The 27,933-nt window shown below is 42.7% G+C and overlaps 1 protein-coding gene across 2 annotated transcripts in view; it reads right to left on the bottom strand.

The window, feature by feature from the left end:
* Positions 1–27,933, bottom strand: part of ATP9A (ATPase phospholipid transporting 9A) — a 115,618-nt gene that overhangs the window by 35,012 nt on the left and 52,673 nt on the right. For both annotated transcript variants that reach the window (XM_074318096.2, XM_019726076.3), the window contains exons 11-14: positions 26,510–26,670; positions 24,421–24,563; positions 23,293–23,405; positions 13,574–13,786 (exon numbers count right to left, since the gene is read on the bottom strand). In XM_074318096.2, the coding sequence (XP_074174197.2) occupies positions 13,574–13,786; positions 23,293–23,405; positions 24,421–24,563; positions 26,510–26,670 (630 nt within the window). The remainder of the gene's footprint in view (positions 1–13,573; positions 13,787–23,292; positions 23,406–24,420; positions 24,564–26,509; positions 26,671–27,933) is intronic.

The raw sequence follows: 27,933 nt of genomic DNA, 5'->3' as shown, positions 1-27,933 counted from the left end.
ATTCTTCTTTGGATGCTTTCAAATATGTCATTGAAAGGATTTTTTTTTTCACTGTTCTTTTCAAGGAGCTGTTGCTTCACCCCTTAAAAACCTATTTCGTTGTTCTGAAAAGTTTTGAAAAGTCTGTGATACTGGGCTTCAAGGAGATATACTAACTCCCCCGAAACTTGCTCTGAATCCAATCGAAAAAGACTCTGGAACTCCAGAACAGGAAGAGGCTTTCAGAGCGATGAAGGCTGTTCTGGCCTTAGCTCACCAGCCCCCCTGCCATGGACCCCACAGGGCTGTGTTAGAGGAAAAGCTGAACAGTAAATCTGCAATGACCAACAATGACAAACGTTCCTGACGAAGGACAAATCACAACTGTAGGTAAACATCATTTAAACCTGCTTACTAACTCTTTCACAGTGAACCTCTCAACAGAGTTAAATGACCTACACTAAGACTATACTTGTCTCCCTACCTCCACCCCCTTGGGTCCCCACGTCCTAATCAAAACCTCATCGGTCTCCTGGGGGTGGGGGTGGGGGCTGATTCCAACAGGATATGAGCCCTGCGGGGGGCCGTTCATTTTCACCTTCCACTTTCTTACTTAGACTTTAAGTCAGCATCCATTTAAAGCTCCTTTCTAAGAACACAGAAAACCCCTGAGGTCCTATTGAGCAGGAACACGTTTAGAATGGGTGCTCTCTAACCCTTCCCGACGACAGCAGGGACGATCATTTTAGGGGTAAGATGAGACAACCGCATTCCTTTCCAAAACAAGGTGGTATAAAATCAGGTTACTTCTTAATTCTGGCAGGTCCGCGCTTCTATTCAAAAGAATCATTCCACATCGTCAAATGATAAGGGATTTTAGGGTCTTGGGTCTCACTGTCTTTAACAGCCAGAGTTGGGGGTCTCAGGAAGCACTGGGTCGGAATATCCAGAGGTCAGAGCAGCGGCAGAAAAAGAAACCTCATTAAGATGAATGAACAAATTAGATGCAAAATTGATCAAAGGCTAGAAACCAAGAAGAGGCGGAGAGGGGAGGCTTGGCTGATGGGTCAGCTGTGTGTTCCAGATTCATTCAGAAAAAAGGCCACTACTTTCCCTCCCTAAAATGCCCATCTGAACAATTCATGCCCGAATTATCCATGAAAGGGCTTCATCATTGGGGGTCAGCAATAAACCACCTGTGACAAGTTTCCATAATTTTCCCTTTGTACCTGGGAATGTGAGCTTGGGAAATATGCCAGATCAGGGTAAAGAGCCTTCAGTTCTTGTCAAAAGCAGAATACGTACTCAGCGTTAAGAGCATGCATGAATCTGGTATCTGATTAAAGGGGTTTTTTGGTGGCATTCAGTAAGATAAACAGCCAGGCTCACACAGCAGCCGGTCTGCCCTAACCCAGCCTTCCAAGATTACCAATCTACCCACAGACCTAAAGTACTCTTTACCTAATCAGGATTCAACGCTACACCTCAGGGTGGTCGCAGCTTCGAATGCCCACAGGGGTTGGGCAGGTAGGAGACAGGAGGGCAGGCCAGCTGGAGGCCAGGGGTAAACTGAGGCAGTAGCTGCCCAGATTGGCTAACTACTCCCAGGTGGAAACTGGGCACATTATTTTCAGATCTGATCTTTCTCAAGAGAAGCTGATGTTTATATAACATTATGTAATTTTTTAAATATCACTGCAAAGTTTTTGTTTTATATAACACAGCATAGAGCAAACAAAACACAGCACATGCGCTATGTTTAAGAATCAGAGGACGCAATGGAATAAAAAGCTACTTACTCCCTGACCCAAATTTCCTTGAACCTGTACTTGAATTTCACGCTCTTATCACTTAACTCTGAGACAAATTAATATTTGAGAAGGAGAAATGGCATCATCTCCATAGAAATTTAGCCATTTAGAAACCACTGTTCACTGAGGTCCATTCTGGGCCAATACTAATATTCAGTGGGATGGAACTTTCACATCTGTGGCCCAAGGATGAGCTAAGTCCAAGGAAGGCTCACATGACAGTTTTCTACAGTGTCCCTAAAACACTCTGGTCCTGCTCACACAGCCCCCACTGTACTGAGCAACCAAAACCCTGCTTTAAGACTCTATCCCAGTGGTTCATAAATAACATTGATGGAGGAATTTTTCCTTATGTTCCCGACTTCTGTTCTCTAACCTCACCCTCGGGTCTGAAGGCCTGGCAGAGCGATGGGAGACCCCACCAGCCTCCTAAATCTTCCTGAGTCAACACTCCAAGCTCATTAGTGCACACGCCTGAATGCTGCGCTTGTCCAAAGGCCTGGAGCAGAGGCTCAGGGTACGAGGAGGCATTTGGGGGAACTGCACACACCGGAGATATGAATGTCGTGCAGGGAAAAAACCTCCCAGCTGCAAATGGAATATGAGACCTCCAGCCCACCTCAAGGCCCCACCTGTCCTGGTGCTTTTTATCCTCACTCTCCACAACAGGCTTACGAAAATGCAAAACGAGAAAACTGCAGACTTTTACACACATGCTCCAAGATGCAGAGAGATTGACTAGGTAAGGCTACCTATCATAACATTATTTATGACAGCCCAAAGTGGGAGAGACCACCGAATGGTACGCTGGGAAGACAGAATAAATAATCTGTGGTGTGTCTAAGCATCAGATATCATGCAGCCACTAAACATCTTCTTATCATAGATAATTATTGGAAAGAGTAACACGATCTGTTAAGACTAAGTGAACCAATCAAGATGGACCGTGAAATGACACTAAAACTTCAATTGTATGTACAGAAGAGAGGAAGGAAACACATCAAAATGTTTTGGGGGAGGGGGTTTCCCCTCTAATTTTTACGTTGCTCTTATAATGAAGAGGGAAAACTGAAAATAAAACCTGCTTCTAGATTAGCTGTATGTTCACTGTACTTTTCTCTCTGTACACCGCTGTCTGTATAACTCCCAACACTGGGACACTCCAAATTCCAGTATTATATATATTATATGATATCATATCCTATATCCTATTATTACCCGGTCTTATAATAAAATGAGACCGGGTCTTATATTAATTTTTGCTCCAAAAGGTGCATTCGAGCTGATTGTCCGGCTAGGTTTTATTTTCAGGGAAACACGGGTGTGTGTGTGTGTGTGTGTGTGTGTGTGTGTGTGTGTGTGTGTGTGTGTGTGAATTTAGGGAAAATCTACATTAGAACATAGTTATCGCTAGGTGGCGCGATGTACAGGTTATGTTTATCAACTTCTTTTTGAATCTACAATGTCTACTTTTGCTAAAGTGAGGACATTAGTAGTTGTGATTTTAAAAATTTTAGGAATTTTTTTTTCATATGACAGAATTCATGGCAAAGAGAAATAAAGGAGTCACCAGGTGGCTTCTGCTTGCTCATAGGAGCACACACCTCCTTGACCACTCACACCACGAAACAAAGATATTCAAAGCTCTGTCGGCACCGCCGCCCCCTCCCGCTCTCACTGTCCTCACACCTCCAATGCTCCCCAATATCCTGGAAATGATGGAATGCCGTCAGGGCTGAAATTCGCCTGCCTGAGCATCTCAGGAGCACTGCCCCCGGCCAGACTCCACCTCCTCCGTTTCCCTGGGGAGCTACTGTACGGTAGCAGGGCGGGCCCGGCCCCCCTCATGCTGCAATCCATAACTGAATAAAGACCCTCAAGGTTTCCAAAGCAGAATGTGCACAGGAAACAAATTGAGGAAATCCTGCTTTCTGTTACAGGAAATGAATCCTACTCCAACTGGTAGAAATTATTTCAGCGGCTCCAAAGCAAAACGAATACTGGCTTCTATGTGTATTCCGTAAACTGAGCTTGCTTTGACCAGCAATGTTTTATTGATATAGAATTTCAAAGGTAGGATTCCAGTTCCAGTCCCGTCTATGTGGAATTCCACAGTAGTCTGGACACAGTACAGCTTTCTGAAAGATTTCACTAGAACTAGATTTAGCCTCCTTTCTGTCACATGGTGAATTTATAGAAACACATTTGTATTTTGTGGTACACATTTTTTGAAAAAGTCTAGAAGGCTGGTCAGTAAAATGTTAACAGTGGTTATACCTTTTGTTCCTAGGATTATGGTTTTCTTTTTTCCCTTCTTATCTCTGTTTTCATATATTCTACCATATATGTGAAATAACTGCAATAAAAAATAATAGTTGTGTGTGTGGGGGAAGATATCAATAAGGTAATACGGATCTCTGTGAAGACACCAAAGGCCCAAAGAAAATACCTCTTTTTTAATTCATTACTCAGAATCTTAGAAAAACAAGACAAATCTGAATCCCAGTGCAGCTAATGGACAGAAGAGATAAAGGACTATTCACTTCAAGAAAAAAGAGCTAAGAAGCACCAAGCATTCCATGGACGTATCACCCTCACAGAAAAATCTCTGCGCAGCCCCAGAACAACTATATCGAAGTTTGGTGGGAGCAGAGAGGTGTGGGACCAGCACTGAAGACCCCCCACATACATGTCATAGCCAACAGATGAGTTAGGAGCTCAGGGGCAGAAGTGATGACTGATCAGATCCCCCACATCTGGAACTTGTTCAAATTCCATCAAATACCCATAAGCTGCTGGTTCCCAGTCCACAACTACCAAGAATCTGGTCCTCTCTCATATCTACCATTGAATGGTACTGTCCTCCCGCTCCCAAATGCAAAGGTGAGATCAAACAGACTAAACCTGGTAAAGAAACGATGACCAACCTGAAAAGGTCTTGGTTACTATGGCCCAAGTCCACGTAGGTCAATAGGATCATCCATACCTACCCTCCCTGACCTCTGTTCAGTCAGCACACAATTCCCATCTCAGAATTCGGCCCAGGGTTACCACATTTTTCACCCCTAAAAGCCTGGTTCAAATGTCAAAGGTCACGGATGAACTGGGCTGCATAGCTTGAGCTGTTCCACAAACACCATGTGGACTGGAAGGGGAGTCTCCCAGGGGACACATTCCATTGCCCCCCAAAAAAGGAGAAAGAAGTGACTAGACAGGGAATGAGACACCCAAGCGTCGTTTCTGAACTTTGGCAAAAATCTCACTGGGCTGTTCCCCGCCAACCATCGTTAACCAGTGGCTCAGTGGTATTCAGATTAGCCCAGACGTTTAAAACACTTCATTACTCAGCAAAGCCCCTCTCCTTCCTAAAATGAACAAAAAATGAATTGGGAGTCCTTGTAACATCAGTGGAAGAGTCAAATGGTTTAAACAAAATTGTGAGAAGCACTCGGGTCATTTTTATCATGGGCCTTAAAGATACTCACCCAATTTCACCCACAGGACGTACTGACTGCCTACTAAGGTCCTCCCAATACCTGCTCGTGGATCCCACGTCACAGACGCATGGAGGCACAGAGTATAACCGGCCCAGGTGTGTACCTGGGACCTAAGACTCATGGGCTCAACTGTCTCACTCTTGCCACCTCCCTAGGGCAAGATGTTGCCACCACAGAGCTTAGCCCATTATAGGCACTCAAATATACCTACTACATTAATGAACCCAATCACACCATTTCTAGGAATACTAGGTATAAGGACGCTCACTGCAATGTTTATAAATATTACCGCTAAAAATGAGAAATAGCCTAAATTTCAGTAACATGAGAACAGTTATAGATATTAGGATATATACATACGCAGTAATTCTGAAACTTTGCTTTTTAATAATATTCAAGAAAATTGGGAAACAGTCATGACAAACACTAAGAAAGAGGATCCAAAACCATACCTATATTAAAATTCTTTTTTTTTTTTTTAAGAAAAAAATGTAAGATATTAGAAGGCTGTGTATCAAAATGTTCTTGGTGGCTTCTGAAAAAATGGTTTGGTAAAATGACGGAGTTGAGGCTCTGAAATGAAACGCCCTAGGTTGGAACCCTGGCCCTGTCACTTACGGAGCTGGTGTCCTAAGATTCATTAGCAACGGCAAATGGTAAGTTTACCATGAGGAAACCTTGGAGAGAACACCTTGGTCCAGTGACCGAAGTTCACGGCTCCAAGAACGGGCTATGTCAGTATCACGTGGCTCCTGATGACAGCACTGAGAAGGACAGTGCCCAAAACCTGAGTCTGCACCATAAAACAATGTCAGACAGACCCCAACTGAGAGACGTTCTACAACACAACTGGCCTGTATGCTGCAAGGGTCAAGCCCACAGAAGTCAAAAAAAGCAGAGAAACTGTTTCCAGACTAGAGAGACTTCAGAGGCGTGACAACTGAATGCAGTGTGGGTTCCTGATCTGGGGAAATGTATGTTTTGTGGAGGTAAGAAAGTTAGAAGCACAGTTGATGAACTTTGAGTAAGGTCTGCAGGTGAGATAATAAATAACATGTATTGATGTTCGTTTCCTGGCTCCAAATGTCCTCATTTTCCAGCAACAAAAGTAAATTGTTTTAAGAGTGAAAGGGGATGTCTGCAGCTTACTCTTCAGAGATAAGGAAGAGAAGGATAAAGAAAAGATGGGAAAATATTAATTTCTGAAAACCTGAGTGAAGTTCTGGCATATGGGAATTCTTTGTATTAATTTTACAACTTTTCTGTAAGTATGAAATTATTTCAAAATAAAGTTTTTAAAAAAAGCTGACTTTATGCTAAATGTTGAAACCTCTCTATCTCTGAATTTGCTCTTATGAAAGTGGGGACAATAACAGTGTCTCTTTGTTGCTGGGAAGATTAAATGAGATAATAATACAGAATGTACTTCAAATGGGACCTGATAGGAACCAAATGTTCAAAGAACGTTGCCTATTGTTACTCTATCCAGGTGAGATTGCAATTGACTAATTTTCCTCTTTATAGTCTTCTACAATTTCCAAATTTTCTACACTAAAAAAACCCTGCTTTTTCTGGGTGGTGAACACACAACATGATTTATAGATGATGTAATACAGAATTGTACACCTAAATTCTATGTGACTTTACTAACAATTGTCACCCCAATAAACTTTAATTTAAAAAAGAAAAAAAAAAAACCCTGCTTTCATAATCAGAATTAAAAAATTTTAAAGGAAGAAAAGAAACAAGGAAAACTGGAAGGAAAAAATGACCAAAATGTTAACAGATTGGTGAAACACAGACCTGTGTCTGAATTACATTCAGGTCAGGGGGACAAAGGATATGATACTATTTTCATGCTGGGCTAGTTCTCTGCCGACACACACGCAGAGGGCGTTCCTATCACACGACACCCTAAAAGGCAAAGAAATCAGGGCTTGTTACAGAAAACATTAAAGGGCCAACTGTGCTATCAGGCCCTCTGCTCTTGAACATGCAATCAAATGAATCCCTTTGTTATTAGCCAGAGAATATGCTCAGATATGAACAGCAACTTAAAAATGTGGTTTATTGGGCTTCATCAAAATTAGAAACTTTTGTGTTTCTAAGGACACCATCGAGAAAATGACAGCCTTCAGAATGAGAGAAAATATTTGCAAATCGTGTATCTTATAAAAGACTTATAGAGAATATATAAAAAACTCTTATAACTCAATGACACAAAGACACATGACACCACTGAAAGTGGGCAAAGGATATGGACAGACATTTCTCCAAAAAAGATACACAAATAGCCAGTAAGCATGTCGAAAGATACTCAGCATCTTTAGTCATCAGGGAAACGCAAATCAAAACCAGCGAGCCTCCACTTCACACCCACTAGGATGGCTAGACTCCAAAGGACCAGCAACGACAAGTATAGCCAAAGATGCGGAGAAACAGACACCCTCAGACACTGCTGGTGGAAATGTCAGATGGTGGAGCCGCTTTAGAAAATAGTTCCTCAAAACGTTAAACAGAGTTATATGATCCAGCAATTCCACTCCCAGGTATACTCCAAGAGAGATGATAATACGTGTCCACTCAAAAACCTGTACACAAACGCTCATAGCAGCGTTATCAGTAATAGCAAATAATAAAAACTAAAAAATAAATACACACATACACACACATACATACATACACACACACAAATCCAAATGTCCATCAACCGATGAACAGATAAACAAAATGTAGTGTTAACCACACAATGGAGTATTATTCACCCATAGAAAGTCATGAAGTTCTAATGTGTGGGGAGCCATGGTTACAGGAAACTCTGAGCTTTGCAGAATGGCTCGGTTTATGCTACCTGTTTCCTCCCCCTGAGGCAATTGTCTCTGCCTGCACCTGAGGGGATCTTGAGCTTGTAAGCTGCTGAGGAATTTGGTGGGAGCGGCCAGTTCCCGGACACAGAAGGCTGATGCCTATCAGGGCAATTGATAAGATAATTACTTGTGAGTTTCCGTGAATTTTGTATCCTCTATGTGAAAGCTAAAGAATTTACATTTGTTATGTTAATACATACTTGCACGTGCTCAAACTGCTTATATGGGTGCAGTAAAATAAACTTAGGGTCTTCAGGATCACTGAAGTTCCGCGATCGCCATCATATGTGAGAGTGTCTTTTATTCATTCCCACTCCCCCATTCGGGAACCCACCGACTCGTGACGGCTGGCCCGTCGCACTTGGCGCCCAACGTGGGGCTCGAATACGGGGGTAACAGTGAGGAACACCGCGTGGAAAGGGCCCCGGCTCATTAGAGCTGAATCAGTGGATGCACGGTGAGTGAGACACGATCCCCTCGGTCGAATGAATGTGTGAATGATCGATAGTTCCACGACTTTTTGTCACGGAGCTTGATTGGGCCCCAATCCAGAAGGGCACCTGATTGTTTCTTTGTTTGAAAGAAGGACCGAGTTAGGGAAAAGAATGGGTCACGCCAGCAGCAAGGACCTGTATGTTAGAGGACTTAAGAAATTGCTTGCCGCCCGTGGCAGTCGGGTGAGCAGAGAACAGTTAGATAAGTTTTTAGAATTTGTAAAAGAAGTTTGTCCGTGGTTTCCTGAAGAAGGAACGGTCAGTCTGGGAACCTGGCAGAAAGTGGGAAAACAGTTAAAGGATTTTTACACTGACCACGGGCCTCAGCAGGTTCCGATTGAAACATTTGGACTGTGGACTTTGATCCGAGACTGTTTGAACCTTAAACATGAGGAATGCAAATTAGAGAAAGTGAAACAAGCCGGTGATGAGGAGGGAGAGAGCGCAAAGTTGTTAGAGGGAGTTCTTAAGGTTAATAAAGAGCCTGTTTATCAGGAAACTCCGGTCGAGCACCGGGAAGATTTAAAACCTCAGGATCAGGAAAAATTAGAAGATGAGGGAGTCAAATATGATAGGGACAAAAACCCTCCTTTAGTGGCTGTGGCTCGGGAGGACCAGCAACTTGCAGATACTGCACTTTCTCTTGCAGATCAAATAAAAAAGATTCAGGGACAGTTGATAGAACTTAAAGTTGCTGTAGACGGAGGAAATTGTCCTCGGGGTAAAGATCCCCCCATAGTTGATCCCTCTGCACCACCTCCTGAGGAGTCCTGTAGGTGGAGACCTCCGCCGCAGTCCCCGGTTTGGGACATGCCTGCAGAGCCTTCGCCAAGTTATGTTAAGCCAGGATCGGACTCTGTTGTACTATCCCCTCTTCAAATAGCTTGTGAAGAGGCTCACAAACAAGGGGAATCTACAGAGCAGTTTGGCGTATATCCTATTTTTGAAAGATATGATCAGGCAGGACGTAGGGTTAGGGATTGGAGGCCTTTTCAGTGGAAGCAGATAAAAGAATTGAAAGAGGCTTGTGTGCAGTATGGACCTATTGCCCCTTTCACCATGGCAATTTTGGATGTTCTGTCTACTGAAGCCACCCCTCCAGAGGACTAGATTGTTGCAGGATTTGAGAAAAGTAAATAAAACTATGGAAGTTATGGGTGCTCTCCAGCCAGGATTACCTCATCCTTCCGCTATTCCAAAGGATACTTATAAAATAGTGCTAGATCTAAAAGATTGCTTTTATAATATACCACTCCATCCCCAAGATTGTAAGAGATTTGCCTTTAGTATTCCTAGTCCAAATTTCCAGGAACCTATAAAAAGATATCAATGGCGAGTCCTCCCCCAAGGTATGGCAAACAGCCCCACTTTATGTCAGAAGTTTGTTAGTGAAGCAATTGATAACACCAGAAAACAGTTTCCATCTGTGTATATCATTCATTATATGGATGACATCTTATTGGCTTGTAAGAAAGAAGGAATGTTGTTAGCTTGCTTTGCAGATATAAAAAAGAACCTTCTAGCCTCAGGTCTTATTATTGCACCTGAGAAAGTACAGAGAAGTGAGCCTTATTCTTACTTGGGATTTCAGTTATTTGCTCAGTATTTCACTCCACAAAAAATAGAGCTTAGAAAAGATCATCTTAAATCTCTTAATGATTTTCAGAAACTGTTGGGAGATATTAATTGGCTGCGCCCTTCTTTGGGACTAACTACTGGAGATCTTAAACCACTGTTTGAAATTTTAAAAGGAGATTCTGATCCGACCTCGCCCAGGTCTCTTACTGAGCCTGCACGAAAGGCTCTTTCTAAGGTTGAGGAAGCCATTCAGCAACAGCATGTTTCTTTTTTAGATTATTCTAAACCTCTATATGTGTATGTTTTAGACACCAAACATACACCCACAGCAGTGTTGTGGCAAGAAGGGCCACTTAGATGGATACACCTCCATGTGGCTGCACAAAAAAATCTTACACCTTATTATGAATTTGTGGCCAGTTTAATTCAGGAGAGCCGCTTGGAAGCTCGAAAATTTTATGGAAAGGAGCCAGATTCTATTGTTATTCCTTTTACAAAAGCACAGATTCAAGGCCTGATGCAGTTTACTAACAATTGTCTTGCTGCATTTGCCATGATTGGAACTCCTAAAAAACTTAAAACAGATAATGGCTCAGGTTATACCAGCAAAAAATTTGTTCTATTTTGCCAGCAATTTTCGATCAATCATGTTACTGGCATTCCTTACAATCCCCAAGGACAAGGGATTGTTGAGCGTACTCATGGTACATTAAAAGTTAATTTGCAAAAAATAAAAAAGGGGGAGTTATATCCCCTGACACCTCATAATTATTTGTCTCATTCTCTCTTTATTCAAAATTTTTTGACCTTGGATGCCCATGGCAAGAGTGCTGCAGAGCGCTTTTGGCATCCTTCCACTGCCCCACAGGCTTTGGTCAAATGGAAAGACCCACTTACGGGCTCTTGGCAAGGCCCAGATCCAGTCCTCATATGGGGACGAGGACATGTATGTGTTTTTCCACAGGATGCAGAAGGCCCTCGGTGGCTGCCAGAAAGATTGGTGCGACATGTGGACCCTCAGCCCATTGATGATGCTACTGATGCTTTGCCAAGCGGAACCTGACCAGACGTATTGGGCCTATGTACCTGATCCACCAATCCTCCACCTCGCTGTGTGGGACGTCCTGAGATTCCAGTCTATGTTAATGAGATTGCCCTCTGATGGACACATAAAACAACAACTAGAGAAGAATTTCACTTATAATGGTATAGGAACAGGTTTGCCTATTTGTATTGCAAATAATAGGTCAACATCTTGGTGCTTGCGTAGTTCTCCTGTCACTATGCACATTAATGACTCTTTAGTTGGATGGACTGTTCGTCTTAACATGCTAGGTGATTGGTCAGGAGGACGCAGAATAAATCTGCCCATCCCTCCATCACATCCATCTTGCAATAAAAGATTGAAATTAAATATTGAGACTGTCCCATGGAGAGACTGTCCTGGCAATGATCCTATTCGTTATGACATTCCTGGAACAGGCAGATACATCATTAACTGGTCAAGAAGTAACCAGTCAGGATGGGCCCGAGAACTGATTTCTGGACTTTGGACTTCTGATACACAATATCAGCAAAATTCATTATGGAGACTTATGGGAGTAATAGGTGAAGTTGTTCAAATAGTTGAGTTCTGTAAATAAGGCACTCCCTGCAGTCTTGTGAGTGTCTTGAAAGATGGGACTAGAGATTGGACTACTGTTGCTAAGACTGTTAATATATCTGCTTGTGTTCCTTCTCCTTATGCACTGTTGATTGGAAATGTTAATGTACACTTTATAGGAAATCAATTTAGTATATCCTGTAGTAATTGTTCTTTAGCAAATTGTATTTCTTGGGTACCATTAGGAACTCATGTTATGATACTTAAACAACCATCTTTTGTTATGCTTCCTGTTAATATTTCTGGACCTTGGTATGCTGAAAGAAGTTTGCAGGTTTTTAAAGAAATTGAGTATGCTTTGAGTAGGTTTATTGGGCTTCTGTGTCTGTTCGGTTCTGTGCCTACTCCCCATCCTCATTAGACATCCATCAGCTTGAGCTTAAGGCAAGTCTTAAGACTCTCACCCCTGTGCATTTATGAGGGGCGGGTTAGTCAACGACGGGCAAATACTTGGGAGCCGCTTCAACACCTAAGACAGGGCTTGTATGATAAAATATGAGTACCAATGACGGGTAAGTTGAGGCAGGCGTCCTGGGATGCCTAAGACAGGCGCCGTCACCTCACCATCCTGGCTGGATGGATTTTGTTCATATAAAATAAAAAAGGGGGAGATGTGGGGAGCCATGGTTACAGGAAACTCTGAGCTTTGCAGAATGGCTCGGTTTATGCTACCTGTTTCCTCCCCCTGAGGCAATTGTCTCTGCCTGCACCTGAGGGGATCTTGAGCTTGTAAGCTGCTGAGGAATTTGGTGGGAGCGGCCAGTTCCCGGACACAGAAGGCTGATGCCTATCAGGGCAATTGATAAGATAATTACTTGTGAGTTTCCGTGAATTTTGTATCCTCTATGTGAAAGCTAAAGAATTTACATTTGTTATGTTAATACATACTTGCACGTGCTCAAACTGCTTATATGGGTGCAGTAAAATAAACTTAGGGTCTTCAGGATCACTGAAGTTCCGCGATCGCCATCATATGTGAGAGTGTCTTTTATTCATTCCCACTCCCCCATTCGGGAACCCACCGACTCGTGACGGCTGGCCCGTCGCACTAATGCACGCTCCCACATGGATGAATCTTCAAAACATGCTCAGTGGAAGCAGCCAGACACAAAAGGTCACATACTGTATGTTTCCATTTGTATGAAATGTCCAGAATAGGCAGATGGATAGAGATAGGAGTAGGTTAGTGGATGCCACGGGCGAAGGGGTAGGGGGAGTCTAGGGGGAAATGGATGTGGAGTGCTTCCTTTTGGGGTGAAAAAAAAGGTCCAAAATCAATTGTGGTAATAGTTGCATAATTTCATGAATATACTAAAAAAAAAGAACAAAAAAACACTGAACTGTATATGTTAAACAGGTATGTGGATTTTATCTTAAGAAAGCTGTTTTTTGTTTTGTTTTTTAAGGGGATAGGATTTAAATGGGACCTTGTGCCCGTATCAGCTGGCCACCTAAATTACAAATAAAAATCTCTTGCTCTTCCATAAGTCAAGGCAGATCTTAAGTCCATGACTATTTCTTCTAGGGAAGCTCAATTGCCACACGCATTTCAAAGCGCGTCTCCCTAGCAGCCCTGCATCACCCTGGCTCTCCTCGGCCCTAACAGGTGGCTGCCTCCCAGAGCCCCACCTGAAGCATGAGGATGAACAGCAGGGCATCTCTGCGCTTGCGCGGCGGTGTTTACCTCGTCCGGGCTGGATGCCTGGTACACGCGGCACGAGTCTTCGTACTGCTTCTCCGCCTCAGCCTGGTCGGTCACGCCGTTGGACTCGTACACGGGAGTCACGTTGTGACAGAGCGCGATGGCCTTCACAGCTTCGTGCACACGGCTGCTCATGGTCCGACGGACTTTGGTGGTGATCGCAGGGCCCTTCTGAGCAGGTGGGTCCTGGGGTTGCTGGGGGAAGGAGAAACCATCAGGAAGATGAGGGAGGCACAGAAAGGTCTCGGAAGTGTGGGGAAACCACCACGCAGTTACTGCTTCCCTTACTAGGGCTGTAACAACGGTAACTCTACAATAGATCTACAGTGACATCAATGGCATGTCATTTTCAGAAACCCAATCATTTATGCTTGGGAAAAAAAGCCACATCAATAGAGGAAAAAAATACAATTTAGCGACTGTGGGTGATTCTACCTGTGAACATGTGCATCTGTCTTCCTTGGGGTGGGGTCAAGGGGCCGCCACATGGAAAGCGATCCTGGTGTTTGAACCAGGGCTCCTCAGCCTCGGCACTACTGACATTGGGGGAGACCGTTTTCTGTCGTGGGGACAATCCTGGGCGTCGTAGGATGTTTAGCAGCATCTTTGGCCTCACCTGAAGCACCTCCCCCCACCTGCTGTAACAACAGATGTTGCCCAAAGTCCCATGGAGACCAAAACCACTCCTGGTTTAAAAACACTGTTTTAAACATACAATCTCGGGTTTAAAATAATAGGCAACAACTTCAAATGGCGCGCTACAGGAGCAACAACTGTGAGTGACAAGTAACCCAGGGCAGGGACAAGTTGGCGTTATCAGGAACAAGCAGAAGGAAACCTGGCCAGATGGACGTAGGGCACGGTGGTACCTAGCACTTCACTTAAGGCCGATTTTCAAGAGTAATTTTAAATGTGCTCAATTTTTGCCTTCTCTGCTGTCTCTGGCCCCTTAACCTGTCCAAGCAGCTGTTCTACTGCCAACCTGGCCCTCACCCCATCCCTTTGTTCATACCCTTCAACATATGGCTGGACCTCCTGAATGGGTTAAGTCTTGGGGGAAATGGTTTCAAGCAACATGGTAAGAAGAGTATTGAAGGTTAAGAAATCTGAGCTTTATTCTTAGATGGGTTGTGAACAGTTGTGTGACCTCGAGCAAGTCACGTCTGCTCTCTGGGCCTCAGTTTCCTGCAAATGAGGGGCGTGGGCTGGGAGAGAGGGGTGTTCAACCCACACTCCACACCCGAGAAGCAGAAACCCGCTCAGCATCAGCCAGTGTGGATGGCAAGCAGCCCCGATCTGTGTTACACATCGGGTGCCGTGAAGGCCTTCCTTTGAAGTAAGGGTGCCTTGAAATATAATAAAAATAAGACCACTGAGAAAAGGCCACTTGTTAGCAGTGTATGGCCCAGTGTTCAGTAAAACTCAGACGCCCTCCCATAACCCCTGGGGCTCACCTGATTAGCTCCTGCCCACCTCTGCAACCTCCCTTCATGCCATCTTCCTCCTCGTTCCCTCTGTTCCAGCCACACTGGCCTGCTCTTTGAGCACTGCTGAGCTTCTTCCTGCCTCAGGGCCTTTGCACTTGCTGTGCCTTCTGCCTGGAACACCATGTCTGCAGGGCTGGCTCACTCCATCTCATCCCTGAGGTCTCAATTTGAATGTCACCTCCTCAAAAAGCCCCCTAACGCATGTTGCCCCACGTGTCCTCCCCACCGAAGTCATGCTTCCACATGTCCCTGTCCTGCGGTTACTGTCCTGTTTAAAACTGGCTTGTTTACCTGATGATTCTCCGGTTAGGCCGTGAAAACAGCTTGTCTGTTGCATCCCTAATACCTTGAGCAGGAAACATTTACTGAACAAATGAACAACTTAATATTCCTAAGGTGATGGGGGGGGGGGGGGGTCCTCACTTGACATGATTTTTTTTTTCCATCTCCAATAAGAAATGAATAGCAAACTGACCAACATCGGTTCCAGATTTTAAATCACGGTTTTGGACAAAGGACCTGTAAGAGTCTTCCTGCCTCCACAGCTGAGACCCAGAAGCTAGAGTTGTTAATGGACTTACTGGATACTACATTCCATTAAAAACATTTTTTATCCAACAGAGGAAAAGCGATCTGATCTTTTAGAATGAATCGCATTTTATACCCATGAACACATGGTTGCCCAAAATAGAGAACAGATGGGTTACGAAAAACAAGAAAATGACTTTCATTTAATTTTTAATACTATTTTTAGCAGTGGCATTAGACTCCTCAGGTAATTAGACAATTACTAAATTATTCTGGTCATGCCAGCACACACACTGCTCTGGCTTCCTGCTCTGTTAACCTTTGGTGTCAAGAGGACATGAGTTTCACTTCCAGGCCAAAGGGCACTGCATGGTAACAATAATTAGAGTAATGAATCACAACTACAGTTTAAATGAATCATTATTTGCCAAGTGCTTTTGATTACAAAGGATTTAACTCTAAAATTCTAACAAGGGCTGAAGATTTACAGAAAGGTTCTCTCCGCTGCAGAGACGAAATCAAGAACGTTTTTTCTAAGTTCTATAATTTATGTTCTAGCCATGGATGTGTGTCTTCGTTTTTGCCCACATTCCTCAGCACCTGGACCAAATTATGATTTAACATTCAGGGCAATAACAAGACCTTTGACAACGTAATTGCTTTGGCCGGCAAGTTTTTAGTAACTGTGGGTTTGAATGAAAGGCCGCGTTAAGAGCATTCTTCACAAACTTTTGGATTGTATAAGCAATCTGATTTCGTGTCTACAGAAATCAAACACTTCCACTACTATTTCAAACGTGAGTAACACAGAGCTCTGGGGTTTTGAATTCCAGGTGAAACCAGTCCAGAAAAAGGCAGAAACACAGACGGATGGCCCAGATTTTTCACAAGGACCTCACTTTCCGATCAGGGAACAGATCAGAAGAGGAGGGTGATTAGCCCCGACCAACATCACAGGCGACTGGTTGAATATCTCCATGTTCATTTTATTTCTCTCTTAAATACGTATCCCCTTTCTTACTGTTTCAGGGAACAGGGGTCACAACCATTGATTCTGAAATTCTCTTTTACTTTTCAAATAAAAGGCTCCTACGCACACCAAATGCATAGGAGTCTTTATATACGTGATATACGTAATCCATATATCATTAAGGCCTGGTAATTACCAGGGGCTCAGCTAGTATTAGTATTAGGTCCTGTCTTCAAACGTCTTCACATTCCCCATATGGAAGAGTTTCACATTGTACAGTGTTTATCTCTACCCTCCTCCCTATAGGCCCTTTAACCTACACACATTTCTTCTTACTTAAAAAATACCAGGGGAAAATAAAAACAGATGTGGTATCCACAGAGGCAGGTTCTGACTCTTTCTGCCCTGGGGGGAGAAAACCACTGGTCCCCTTAAGGAGGGAGGCCAAAACAGCTCCACGTGAGGTCAGAAGTTGGGACAGGAATCAAGCTCTCCATATACAAAGGCCCCTGACTTGGGCCCTTGGGTGGGTATCTCGCACCATATAATACTTTGGAGTCATTGCACGGCGTCCCAGCCAACAAATGAGACAGAGCGAATCAATGAAAAATAGGCCTCTGCTTCTCATTAATGACCCATGGCAGGGGCATTTCTCAATGAGTACTCCTATCTGCGTATCAGGGAAGGTTGGGACAAAAATTAAATATTGAGTCGCCCTGAATATCAGCTTTCTTTCTAAATGCAATTAAAACTTCACCATCACTCACGGGCATTCATAATGCTAGGGGATAGTATGGATGGGTTACAACACTGAAGGAGTTTCTGTTTCCACAGCCCTTCTTCACTCCCCAAATAAAGCTCAAAGCTGGTAACTCATTAACCTTGAAGGGGCACCCTCACAGAGACAGGCTGAGATCTCCCACTTCCAAACGAATCAACCAAGTTACAGGCTGATTATGTGACTGAATAAGTAACGTTTACTATTTAATTGTAGACATCTTAGAGCATGACAAAGGCCACAAATTTCAATTCCTTGACACTGAACCCCCGTGTAACACAGGGGTTCTCAACTTGGGGGATTTTCCTCACCATTTGGCAATATCCGGAGATATTTTTGGTTGTCACAACTGGGGTGAGGGTGTACTACAGACATCTAGGTGGTAGAGGGCAGGGACGCTGTTAAAATCCTACAATGCATAGAACGGCCCTCGCAATAAAAAATTGTCCAGCCCAATTTCGTAGGCTGCAGCTGAAAACCATGACATAAAGCCACTGACACCATAAAACCAGGGCCAGGAAGCAGGAGAGGCCTAATTGTGCAGGTTGGATCCTGTCAATTTAAAATGTCAGTAAGGTGTTCATCTTGGATTTTTGCATTAACGTTTTTAGAATGTTGCACTATGATTTATCTTAATCACTGCAGTTTTCTGGCACCCCATTCCGTTGTGCTCCATGGGCACGTACCTCACTCACTCTTCTTACTTTAATCCTGGCCCTGTTAGGAAACCATTAAAAATGATTATAATCATTGACGTGAGAAAAAGGAAGTTGGATAGTGTTATTCTAACAGTGGTTCTTAACCAGAAATGCTTCTCAGAATAGCCAACAAAGATTTTAAGAAATATGCTTGCCTCCCCCACCTAAAGAATGCAATAGGGCCCAGGCATACGAATATATAGTTTAAAAGAATTATGAAAGTATGATGCCTTCTTGTTGTAAAGAAAAAAAGAAACACACAGAGAGAAACACAGCATACATTTCTCCAGACACACAAAAGGCCGAGAATACTTTGGCATTTTAAACACTCAGATGTTAACACTGGTTATTTCTGAGTGATGCGAATACAGGTGACCTCAATATTTTTTCTTTGTACTTATCTACAGTGTTTATTTTATTTCCAACAACAACAACAAAAGTATCATAAAGAAATAATAGAACAGTAAAAAAAACAAAGTAAGCTTTGTCCCAGAAAAGTTAAAAAGCAGTACATTCTTCCTCAAGAAAACATAAAATTAACCTTATCTATGTTTCCTACGGATGCAGAGAGCGAGAACGCTGTCTGGGACACAGTAAGTACTGACAAACTGAATGGATCAGGTGCAGGAAAATAAACCAGAAACTCACACATTCACCACCATACTCATTAAAAAGAAAAAAGCTCCGTAAATTCCAACTCGAACAACAAATCCTAAAACAGTATCAGAAACAAAAATATTAGAACTGTGAAAAATGACAGTTCACAGACCAAAATCTGTGGAATAATATCAATTATGTTTTTTGCAAAACATGAATTTTACAAGTACAAAACAGCCTAGGACACGCAAAAGCGCTGGTCTTGGTCTTCTGAGAAGCAGGACATCATGAGGCTCCCGTTTCCTACAGTCTTTTTTTTTTTTTTTAAGACACATCTATTAACAAGAGTTGAAGATATGTCCATTTGCTGTGGGAAGTAAAATTAAATTGATGACTACATATTCCAGGTAGTATAGATGAGTTGTCACAAAATATTTTGATCATGTGACACACTGGGGGTGGGGGGGAAATGTTTGAGGACCCTCCATATATATTTAACTTTGCATAAATACGGTATTTTGCCTTATCAAACAACAAAACGATGACATTCTAAAAAGATATGATAAAAATAAAAAAACAGCATTTTTCACAGCATTAGCCATTGTCTCAAAATAACAACATATACTCAGCGTACAGGGCACCACGAATTATAGATTTCAAATTAAATTTCCAATTGTCGTATCTGTGATTTAATCAAAGGGGGAATGAAGTGCTAATGCTACAAGCTGGAGGAACCCTGAGGACATCATGCAAAGTGAAATAAGCCAGGTGCAAAAGGTACTGTAGAACTCCATTTCTACGAAATGTCCAGAACAGGCAAATCCCCAGAGACAGAAAGTAGACTGATGGTTGCGAAAGGCTGAGGGAAGGAAGAATAGGGGTGGGAGTCTAGTAAATAAATATGGGGCTTCTCTTGAGGGTGATGAAAATGTTTGGAAATTATGTAATAGTGATGGTGGCAAACAATGTTAAGACTATACGAAAAAACACTGAGAATTGTGCCCTTTAAAAGGGTAAACTTTATGGTTTGTGAATTATATCTCAATTTTGTTTTAAAGGTACCAACAAATAAATAAGCCAGAGGAAAAAAATCATTACATCTCCTTAGCACATCATGGTTTGATCTCATAATGTTTGGCCATTTTCCTGTGGTTCACTTGGGCTTATATTAGTCACCTGGATTTCTCCTGTAGCAATCGTTTAAAGCCAGCTGCTGTCTCTATGAGGGTCACTTAAATAACATCCCTCAAACCAGTCATCTGGACATTTTATAAACCGCAATCTCCATCGCAACGTTCTGAAAACAACCAATCACAGAATTCCGACTCCTTCCGCAGGACACCTCAAGGACCGTACCCGAAAAATGTCCGTCTGATACAAGGAGTGAGGGTCCCTGCGTCACTCTCAACATTACTAGTATAATATTTAAATTTTGCTTTAACTTGGAAGGTGAAAATAAAATGTGAACAAATGCTCACATCTTTTCTTTATGTACCCCAACAGGTCATCTTGCGAACTCTGTTTTGGAGCCCCCAGATACAAAGGCTGATGATCTGAAAAATAGGGGCGAACCTTAGATTCACGGTAGCTATTCTCAAACTCTGTTGTACTTTGGGCGTCTAGAGATTCCGACCATGGCTAGTGATCAGAACCAGGAATTCCAAGCACTGTACCTTTACAAAACACTGTTATAAAATCCAGTTATTGAAATCTAACCGATGAATGATGTAATGGTCTGGAAGGAATCTTTGTGGCATGGTGGGCATATTCTAAGATTGAACTCAGGTGATGGTTCTATAACTTTGTAATTTACTAAAAAAAAAAAAAAAAAAAATCACTGAATTGTACATTTAACATAGCTGAATTTTATGGTATGTAAATTATACCTCAGAAGAGCTATTAAAAAATACAAGCAAGCCTTCCTATGTCTTGTCACGAAAGTATTCTTGTGTTTCCTGCAGGATTTTTAGATGTCATGACAGAAGGAAGCACAGGCTTCGTGGGGATGAGGTTTTATATATATATATATATATATATATATATATATATATATATATATATATATATATATATATATATATATGCACGTTAAACTGTAATTCTGAGCTCACACCAACCTCGAGATGACCTAAGCCCGTAACACGCAGCTATTTTAAACCTAAGGCCAGGGTGGGCAAATCAATTTATGAGCATCCACACAGGAAGGGTTAGGAGTTAAGAGTTCAGGGTAGGAAATGTCGTTTTCTGACTTGTAACACTTTACAGAGAGTGTTATCTGTGCTAAACCAAAAATGGACCATAAAAGCTGAACCACACATAGATCCAGAGTGACAATGGCTTCTGTAAATACCACAGGCTCTTAAAAAATACCACCAAAATGGATGAGATTGTGTCTCGTGCCGAGGGTCCACCACAGCTCTGAGGCCGTCTAACGTCATCAGCAGGCCAGCACTGCTGAGAGGCCTCCAGCCGGTGCTCGGATCCTCGGAAGGAGCCCGGGAGGCACTTGGGGTTGATGGTTAAGAAAGAAGAATCTACTCCAAGACACAGAAACGAGGCAGCTCACCGGGCCCCAAATGCTGAAGGCAGTGGTGTAAATGGGGTGAGTGGCAACAGAGGGTGAACAGTGGGAGGGGCATGGGGAAGGGACACAGGCCACAGCTGGACCACGCTGGAAGTCTCAGACCCCAAAAGGGAGCCGACAGTCCCAGGGTGAACCTGTGCCCCTAGGAAGGGACCATGGAGAACAGCAGGAAAACCATGCGGAAGGTCATGGTAGACAGCAGGCCAGGTGCGTGAGGGCGGACGAAGACAAACAGGTGATCTGGTGGGTGGGAGCAGGCCTGTGACGAAGGCCGGGTGATGGGGGAGGAAGCAGGAGTGTTTCCCAAAACCTCGCATGGAACAGCGGGGTAAATGGGTGTGGCACTTACTAAGACAAGAACCTGTGGAAGAGAAGCAGGTGTAGGGGAAGAGGGCGGAACGATCCACCAGCAGCGATGCCGAGCAGACAGGTGTATTCCTGTCTAAAGCGCCAGGTCAGGCCACAGACAAGAGAGAGGAACCATTAGCACCCACAGGCTGATGGAAGGTGGGGGGAGGAGGAGACCGCCTCGAGAATGACATACGGAGAGACACTCACAGAGCCCGGGAGACACCAACACAGCATCACCACATCGAAGAAGATAAGTCAGAAAGAGGGAAAGGAGCCAGGGGCTGACTGCGGCTTTTCCTCCCTGTCCAACCAAGTCCTCATGGTTTTTTAATAGTCCTGAAAAAACATCTTTGAAAAAGATCCACGGATCTACTTGGAGGTAAGCCATGTGTTTCATAAGCTACAAGAGTTTCATGGTTGCTTCTGGATAATGACATTATATGGATCAAATGAACTGTTCTCAATTTAAAGTCCATTCCCACTTCCCCACTTTCTCCCCTGCTGGGCTGTTTTCAGCAGGTACCCCAGAAATCCAGGTGCGCCTGCTAAGCAAATGTTCCAGAAAATTAAATGTCGAATATAACTGTGTCATGAAATATCCAGGGAATCCACCTTTAACGCTTATAAAAAAAAGACATTCTTCACATTTTTCACTGGCCTTCCAATAATAGAATTATTATCTCTTTTGACCAATTTAAGCAAAAGTATGGCTTCTTTATCCTCTTGTACACAAGCAAGCATCATAACGTGTACCTGGTCTAATGCAGTCCATCCTTGCCCTGGATGTGTCTCGGAATTACCAAGGGATTTGTTTGTTAGTTGGTTGTGTCTTACTTTTAAAACACAGAAGCCCAAGACTTCCCCTAATATTAATGAATTAGAATCTGTCGGGTGTCAGGCCCAAGTCAGTATCTCTCATTTTGTTTCTGTTCTGTTTTTAAAACTACCACCAGTAATTCTGATGAGCAGCAAAGACCGGGACCCACTGGTCAAATTTTCTAGGTGTACCAGGACACTGACCACTAGTAATATCTTACTGGGAAAAATGACTAGTTTTGAAAAACTACATAGAAAAAAAATTGTGAGCGCAGATAAGTTGGAAGTCATCTCTGATAAGTTAATTTATTCAACATGATTGCTGAGTTGAATACAGACAAGTAAAGCCCATCAGTACTTCCATGATTCTGTCATAAATAGACCATCAATTATTACTGCTTTGGCTCATAACCAGGGAAAAGGAAAAAAATAAGCTTGTTCATAAAACCAACCACAGTAGGTTCTCAAAGGTCTTTCTGGCACCAGTTATTGGGCAAACAATTTTCTCTTATGTTTCCCCAATATTCATTATTATTTCGATAAAGCAGATTAACTCCGGAAAACAGAAAGATGGGGGGAAATCTCAGCTGCAATTTTATTCAAAATGTATAAGGTTAGTGGTTGCCAAAGGTTCCGAGGCAGAGGTGGTTGGGGGGCGGGGAGGACAGTGGGGAGTGACTGCTAATGGGTCACTCCCCACTGGGGTCTCTTTTGGGGTGATGAAAATAAAATTGATGCTTGTGATGATGCTTACACAAGTCTATGAATACACTAAAAACCCATGGAATTGTACATTTAATGGGTCAATCACATGGTATTATGAATTGTATCGCAATATATGAGTTAATAAATGTAAAGGGATTGTTTTGGGTATCAAAACAGAAAGCTTTACCTGCGTGTAAATACTGAATATGTGGCTTTGTACTTCATCCATTGAGTCAAGGCCATAGGCCACTGTGCCCAGATGGAGCCGCTTGAAAACCATCTCATTCTGGGTAAGAGTTCCTGAAACATAGGACAAATGAGTAACTGCCTACATCTTCAAACTTTTATCAGTATTAGCAGTAATGATAGTTGTTCTTTTCTGAGTTTACTATATATCACACACTGGTTTGAACACTGCTCCGATGGAGTACACATCAGTAGTATTTTGTCAGCCCAGAATCCAATTCCTTTTCTTTTGAAAATGACATCCTAGGTCTTCCTAGGGAATTACCACCCTCATTTCCTGGGATGGTCCAGGGAGTGTCAATCAGGGTGCCTGACTCATTCCATTGGCCAAGAGGGTGGCACATGACATAGTAGGCCAATCAGATTCTATCTTGAAGGAACCCGAACCTTGAGCTGACAAATACATAAATGAGTAGGGTCAAGTCATCCCAGTGACAGAACCCCACACAGACCATCCCAAGGTCCTGATGCTGACATATCCAGAACTTTCCTGGGTCCTGTCCTCCCTGATACCCAGTTTTTCTCTGTTTGGCGAGCCACTCCGAATCTTTGCAATAGATTCTCTCTTATCCCGTGGTCACTAAATAGTAGAGATGACGCTTAAACCCAGGTCTCCCCACTCCCTGGTCCTTGTTCTTAACCACTATGATCTTAAATTGTGGAGTAGTAATTTGGGGTGTAGTTATGAGGTCCAGACTTGAAGCCAAATTGCCTGGTTCCAAGCCTGCTTCTGCCAGTATGTGCTTATGACAAGTCAGTTAACTTGGCATGTTTCATTTCCTCATCTGTAAAATAGGGATCAAAATCCTCACACGGTACCTCACAAGGTTAGGGTAATGATTAACTACGTAACTATATATATAAACACCCAGAACGGTGTTTTACACCTCAATAGCACTATGTAAGGCTTAGCTGCTATTATCATTATCACCATCGCCACCAAATAATCCATCTTCATCAAGAAATGAAGAAAATACAAGAGCAGCAGCAGACAGTTTTAGGAGCGCTAGAAAGAGGATCCAAGCACCTTCGCCCAGCTTGAATCCTGGGAGGACCCCTGGAAGCTCACCTGTCTTGTCTGTGAGTAAGTAAGAAATCCTTCCCAGCTGCTCAGGAATTGTGCTGGAACGAACCACGGTCCCGGGGATTTTTGAATCCCTTCGAATCACCCAACTGTACACAATCTTCCCCATGTCCAGGTTCACACGCAAACTAGTCGGAAAATCAGAGCAAACCAGTTAATAGGATCTACGCAAGGCCCCTGGTGTCTCTCTTTGTAAACAACAAGGATTCAAAATACACATCCTTTGTGCCACAACATCTGGAATCACTCCCTACAGAAGCCATTGCTGGGGATGAATGCACAGACAGAACAAGAGTCAACACCACGATCAAATAACACGTGACACAAATCCTTATTTTCATGAGGCTATATTTTCTCATGGACCAAGGTCACTTAAAACACTGAAAGGATAGTTGTTTTAGTCTTACTTTAAAAAGAAAAACGTTACTGGTCCTCTGAGCTAATGTATTTCGGACACTCTACTCGTATTTTAAATTGTGGTAAAATATACATCACAAAATGTCTCATTTAAACCATTTTCCGTGTACGGTTCAGAGGCATTAAGTAATTCACAATGTTGTGTATTACCATCACCACCATCCATCCCCAGAAGTTTTTCATCTGCCCAAACTAAAATTCCATACCCATTAAGCAGTAATTACCCATTCCCCTGCCCTGTGGAAACATACTTTCTGTCTCTAGGAATTTGACAACTATAGGTACCCCACATAAGTGGAGTCATACAGTACTTATTTGTCCTTCTGTGACTGGCTATTTCACTCAGCATAATGTCTTCAGGGTTCATCCATGTTGTAGCATGTGTCAGAATTCCCTTCCTTTTAAAGCTGACTAGTATTCCACTGTATGTATTCTACTCATTTTCAAACAGTATTTTATTGCAAAACCATAAAAAGATATCCTCAAATTAATTCATAATCCTTTAAACAAATCAAAGTGCTTACTATTTTAATGGCTAGCCTTGGGCCATATGAAAATTCAACTCACTAATTTTCAATCACGTAGTAGACAGAACTTTAAAGACTTCAATTTCACTTAACATTATACCACAAACACTTTTTTTGCTGGAAATAAAGTAGATTTATTTATTCTTTGAAACCATCATCCAGAGCATGTTGGTTAGGAGTTCAATTCTCCTCTACTAGTCACACAGTTGTACCAAAACTACAATCTCTGTCTTCAGAAAAAGACAAATTCTAGCTCGGATGATATAAATGTGCAAAAGAGCAAGACAAAACATAATATATCAAGTGTAAAATAGAAATTATGAGTATTAAAAGTTTCAGGAAAACAGATATTGCTTATTTTAATAATTATTTACCGATCATTTATTATGGAGAAAAAGTAGAAACAAGTATCCAACAATATGGGACCAAATAAATTGTTAAACCTAGAATTCATACTAGGGCAGTTCTAAAAAACGATGGGGTACGAGTATATTTAATGTGAGAAGTTATGTGCAATGCACGCTGTGAAAAAAGGGGGGGAGGAAAATTTTATGTAGCGCAGAATCTCTTTTCACTAAAATAGAAAACAGTCTATAAAAACATACATCCCAAAATATTAACAGTAATTATCACTTAGTTGAGAGATTAGAGGTGATTTTTATTTTATTCTTCTGCTACTGTGAATCTCTGTTTTATTCTACCATGATAATCTCTTACTTGCATCATTTTTTAAACCATTTATTCGGCCTCCAAATGAGGCAAGCAAACAATTGGCATGTGCCATCCAGCTTCCAGTGCTAATCAATCACAGTATTATTTTGTTCTGAGCCCAGATTCAGTCTCAGGGTCCTTCTCAACACAGTACTCCCAACAGCTAGTACCAACCTCTTGGGGCTGACAGATGAGACGAAGAGCATCCCTAGCGTAGACTGGGCAAAGCAAGGTCGTTAGAGCAGAGTCATTCAAAAAAAGATGGATCATGGAGGCACGTGCTCTTCCGATGCTACAGCCACAGAGTGTGGCTCATGCTGCTGACTCTGATTATTCCTGATCACCACTCTACTAAGGGACTGGCTCGGAAAGAGAAGGAAATGTCACGGCACCCAAACACCAGCTCATTCTCAGCTTACCTGATGGGAATGATGTTGGAAAACAAGAGAAGAAAGCGGATAATCTGAAGGTACCAACGACCGGCGAAGTGCTGAAGGGCCACCATGACCAGCGACACCACCACCAGAGCACCAAACAGGATCTTGGTGAGGCAGTTCACTTCCAGGTCAAACAGGCCAATCTGGGGGACAAGGCACACCAGGGAGCTTGCGATTAGCTGGTACAACCCACAGCCCACCTGTCCTTCACCTGTGAACAACTCCACCCAAGTGAGACAGCGGGGGACCCATTGACCGCCACGGCTTTGGTTGAGGACACTGGGTGCCATCAGCTGGAGGTCATAACAGACATCTCAGGGACCTCAAAGAATTGACTTCCGTTTTTTTTTAATGACTTGAGATTTAAACTTGGAAATATATAAGCAGGTTACCACTGCGTTAGGTGGCGCTATGCCCTGCATGGCCTCCACCATCCGACACAGTGGCTTGTAAAGTGACTCAGGCCTCCACTTAGACTGGACCACACACGACTTCAGATTTGCCTGAAAAGTCAGGTGGCACCTGATTTTCAGGTGCCACATTCATGAACGTGACTATTTTAATAATTATTTATTTCAGTGTATATTTTTAAAACGTGTATCTACCGTGTTTCCCCGAAAATAAGACCTAGCTGGACCATCAGCTCTAATACCTCTTTGGAGCAAAAATTAATATAAGACCTGGTCTTATTTTACTATAATATAATACCGGGTCTTTATGATATGATATGACATTATATATGATATATGACATGACATGATACCAGGTCTTACATTAATTTTTGCTCCAAAAGACACATTAGAGCTGATGGTCCAGCTAGGTCTTATTTTCAGGGAAACACGGTAGCACATCAAACCCGTAACCTCACAGAAACGTGGTCAAGCGAAGGCTCAAACATCAGCTACATGCCATTTATAGTTGTAATGGCAGGTATAGTGGTGGGGTGAAAACGACTGGAGTTTGGGAAACATACCATCCGTTCATGGTATTGACAAAGGGAAGCATTCTGCAATATTCTGACTCTTAAAAAAGGGAGGAGGGGTGAGGCTGGGAGGGAGGGTTATAGCATGGAATGCGCAATGGCAGGGCCATTAGGCAGACCACAGATCTGACCCCATACGCCATGTCACAGCCAGTGGCTCAGCGGGGCTCTGAATCCTGGCCTGCCCCTTTGTCACTGAGCAGCTCAGAGTGAGCATGGGGCATCTCAAGGCCATTTCTCATCCATAAGATGAGGCTCTAAGCACCTGTGTCCACAGGCTGATATAAGGATTAAATGAGATGCATGTGAAGGACGCAGCACAAGATATGGCAAACAGTCTGTGCTCAATTGTTTGCTTTAACTTCAAAGCTTTTAAAATGTTATGTATTTGAAAAATGGGAATACAATGTTTTGGTCATATAAA

The sequence above is a fragment of the Rhinolophus sinicus genome, chromosome 13, assembly GCF_057876585.1.
Source record: "Rhinolophus sinicus isolate RSI-liver-muscle chromosome 13, RSI-T2T, whole genome shotgun sequence".
Taxonomy (NCBI): domain Eukaryota; kingdom Metazoa; phylum Chordata; class Mammalia; order Chiroptera; family Rhinolophidae; genus Rhinolophus; species Rhinolophus sinicus.
The sequence above is the reverse complement of the archived record's forward strand: the minus strand, read 5'-3'. Positions and strand labels throughout refer to the sequence as shown.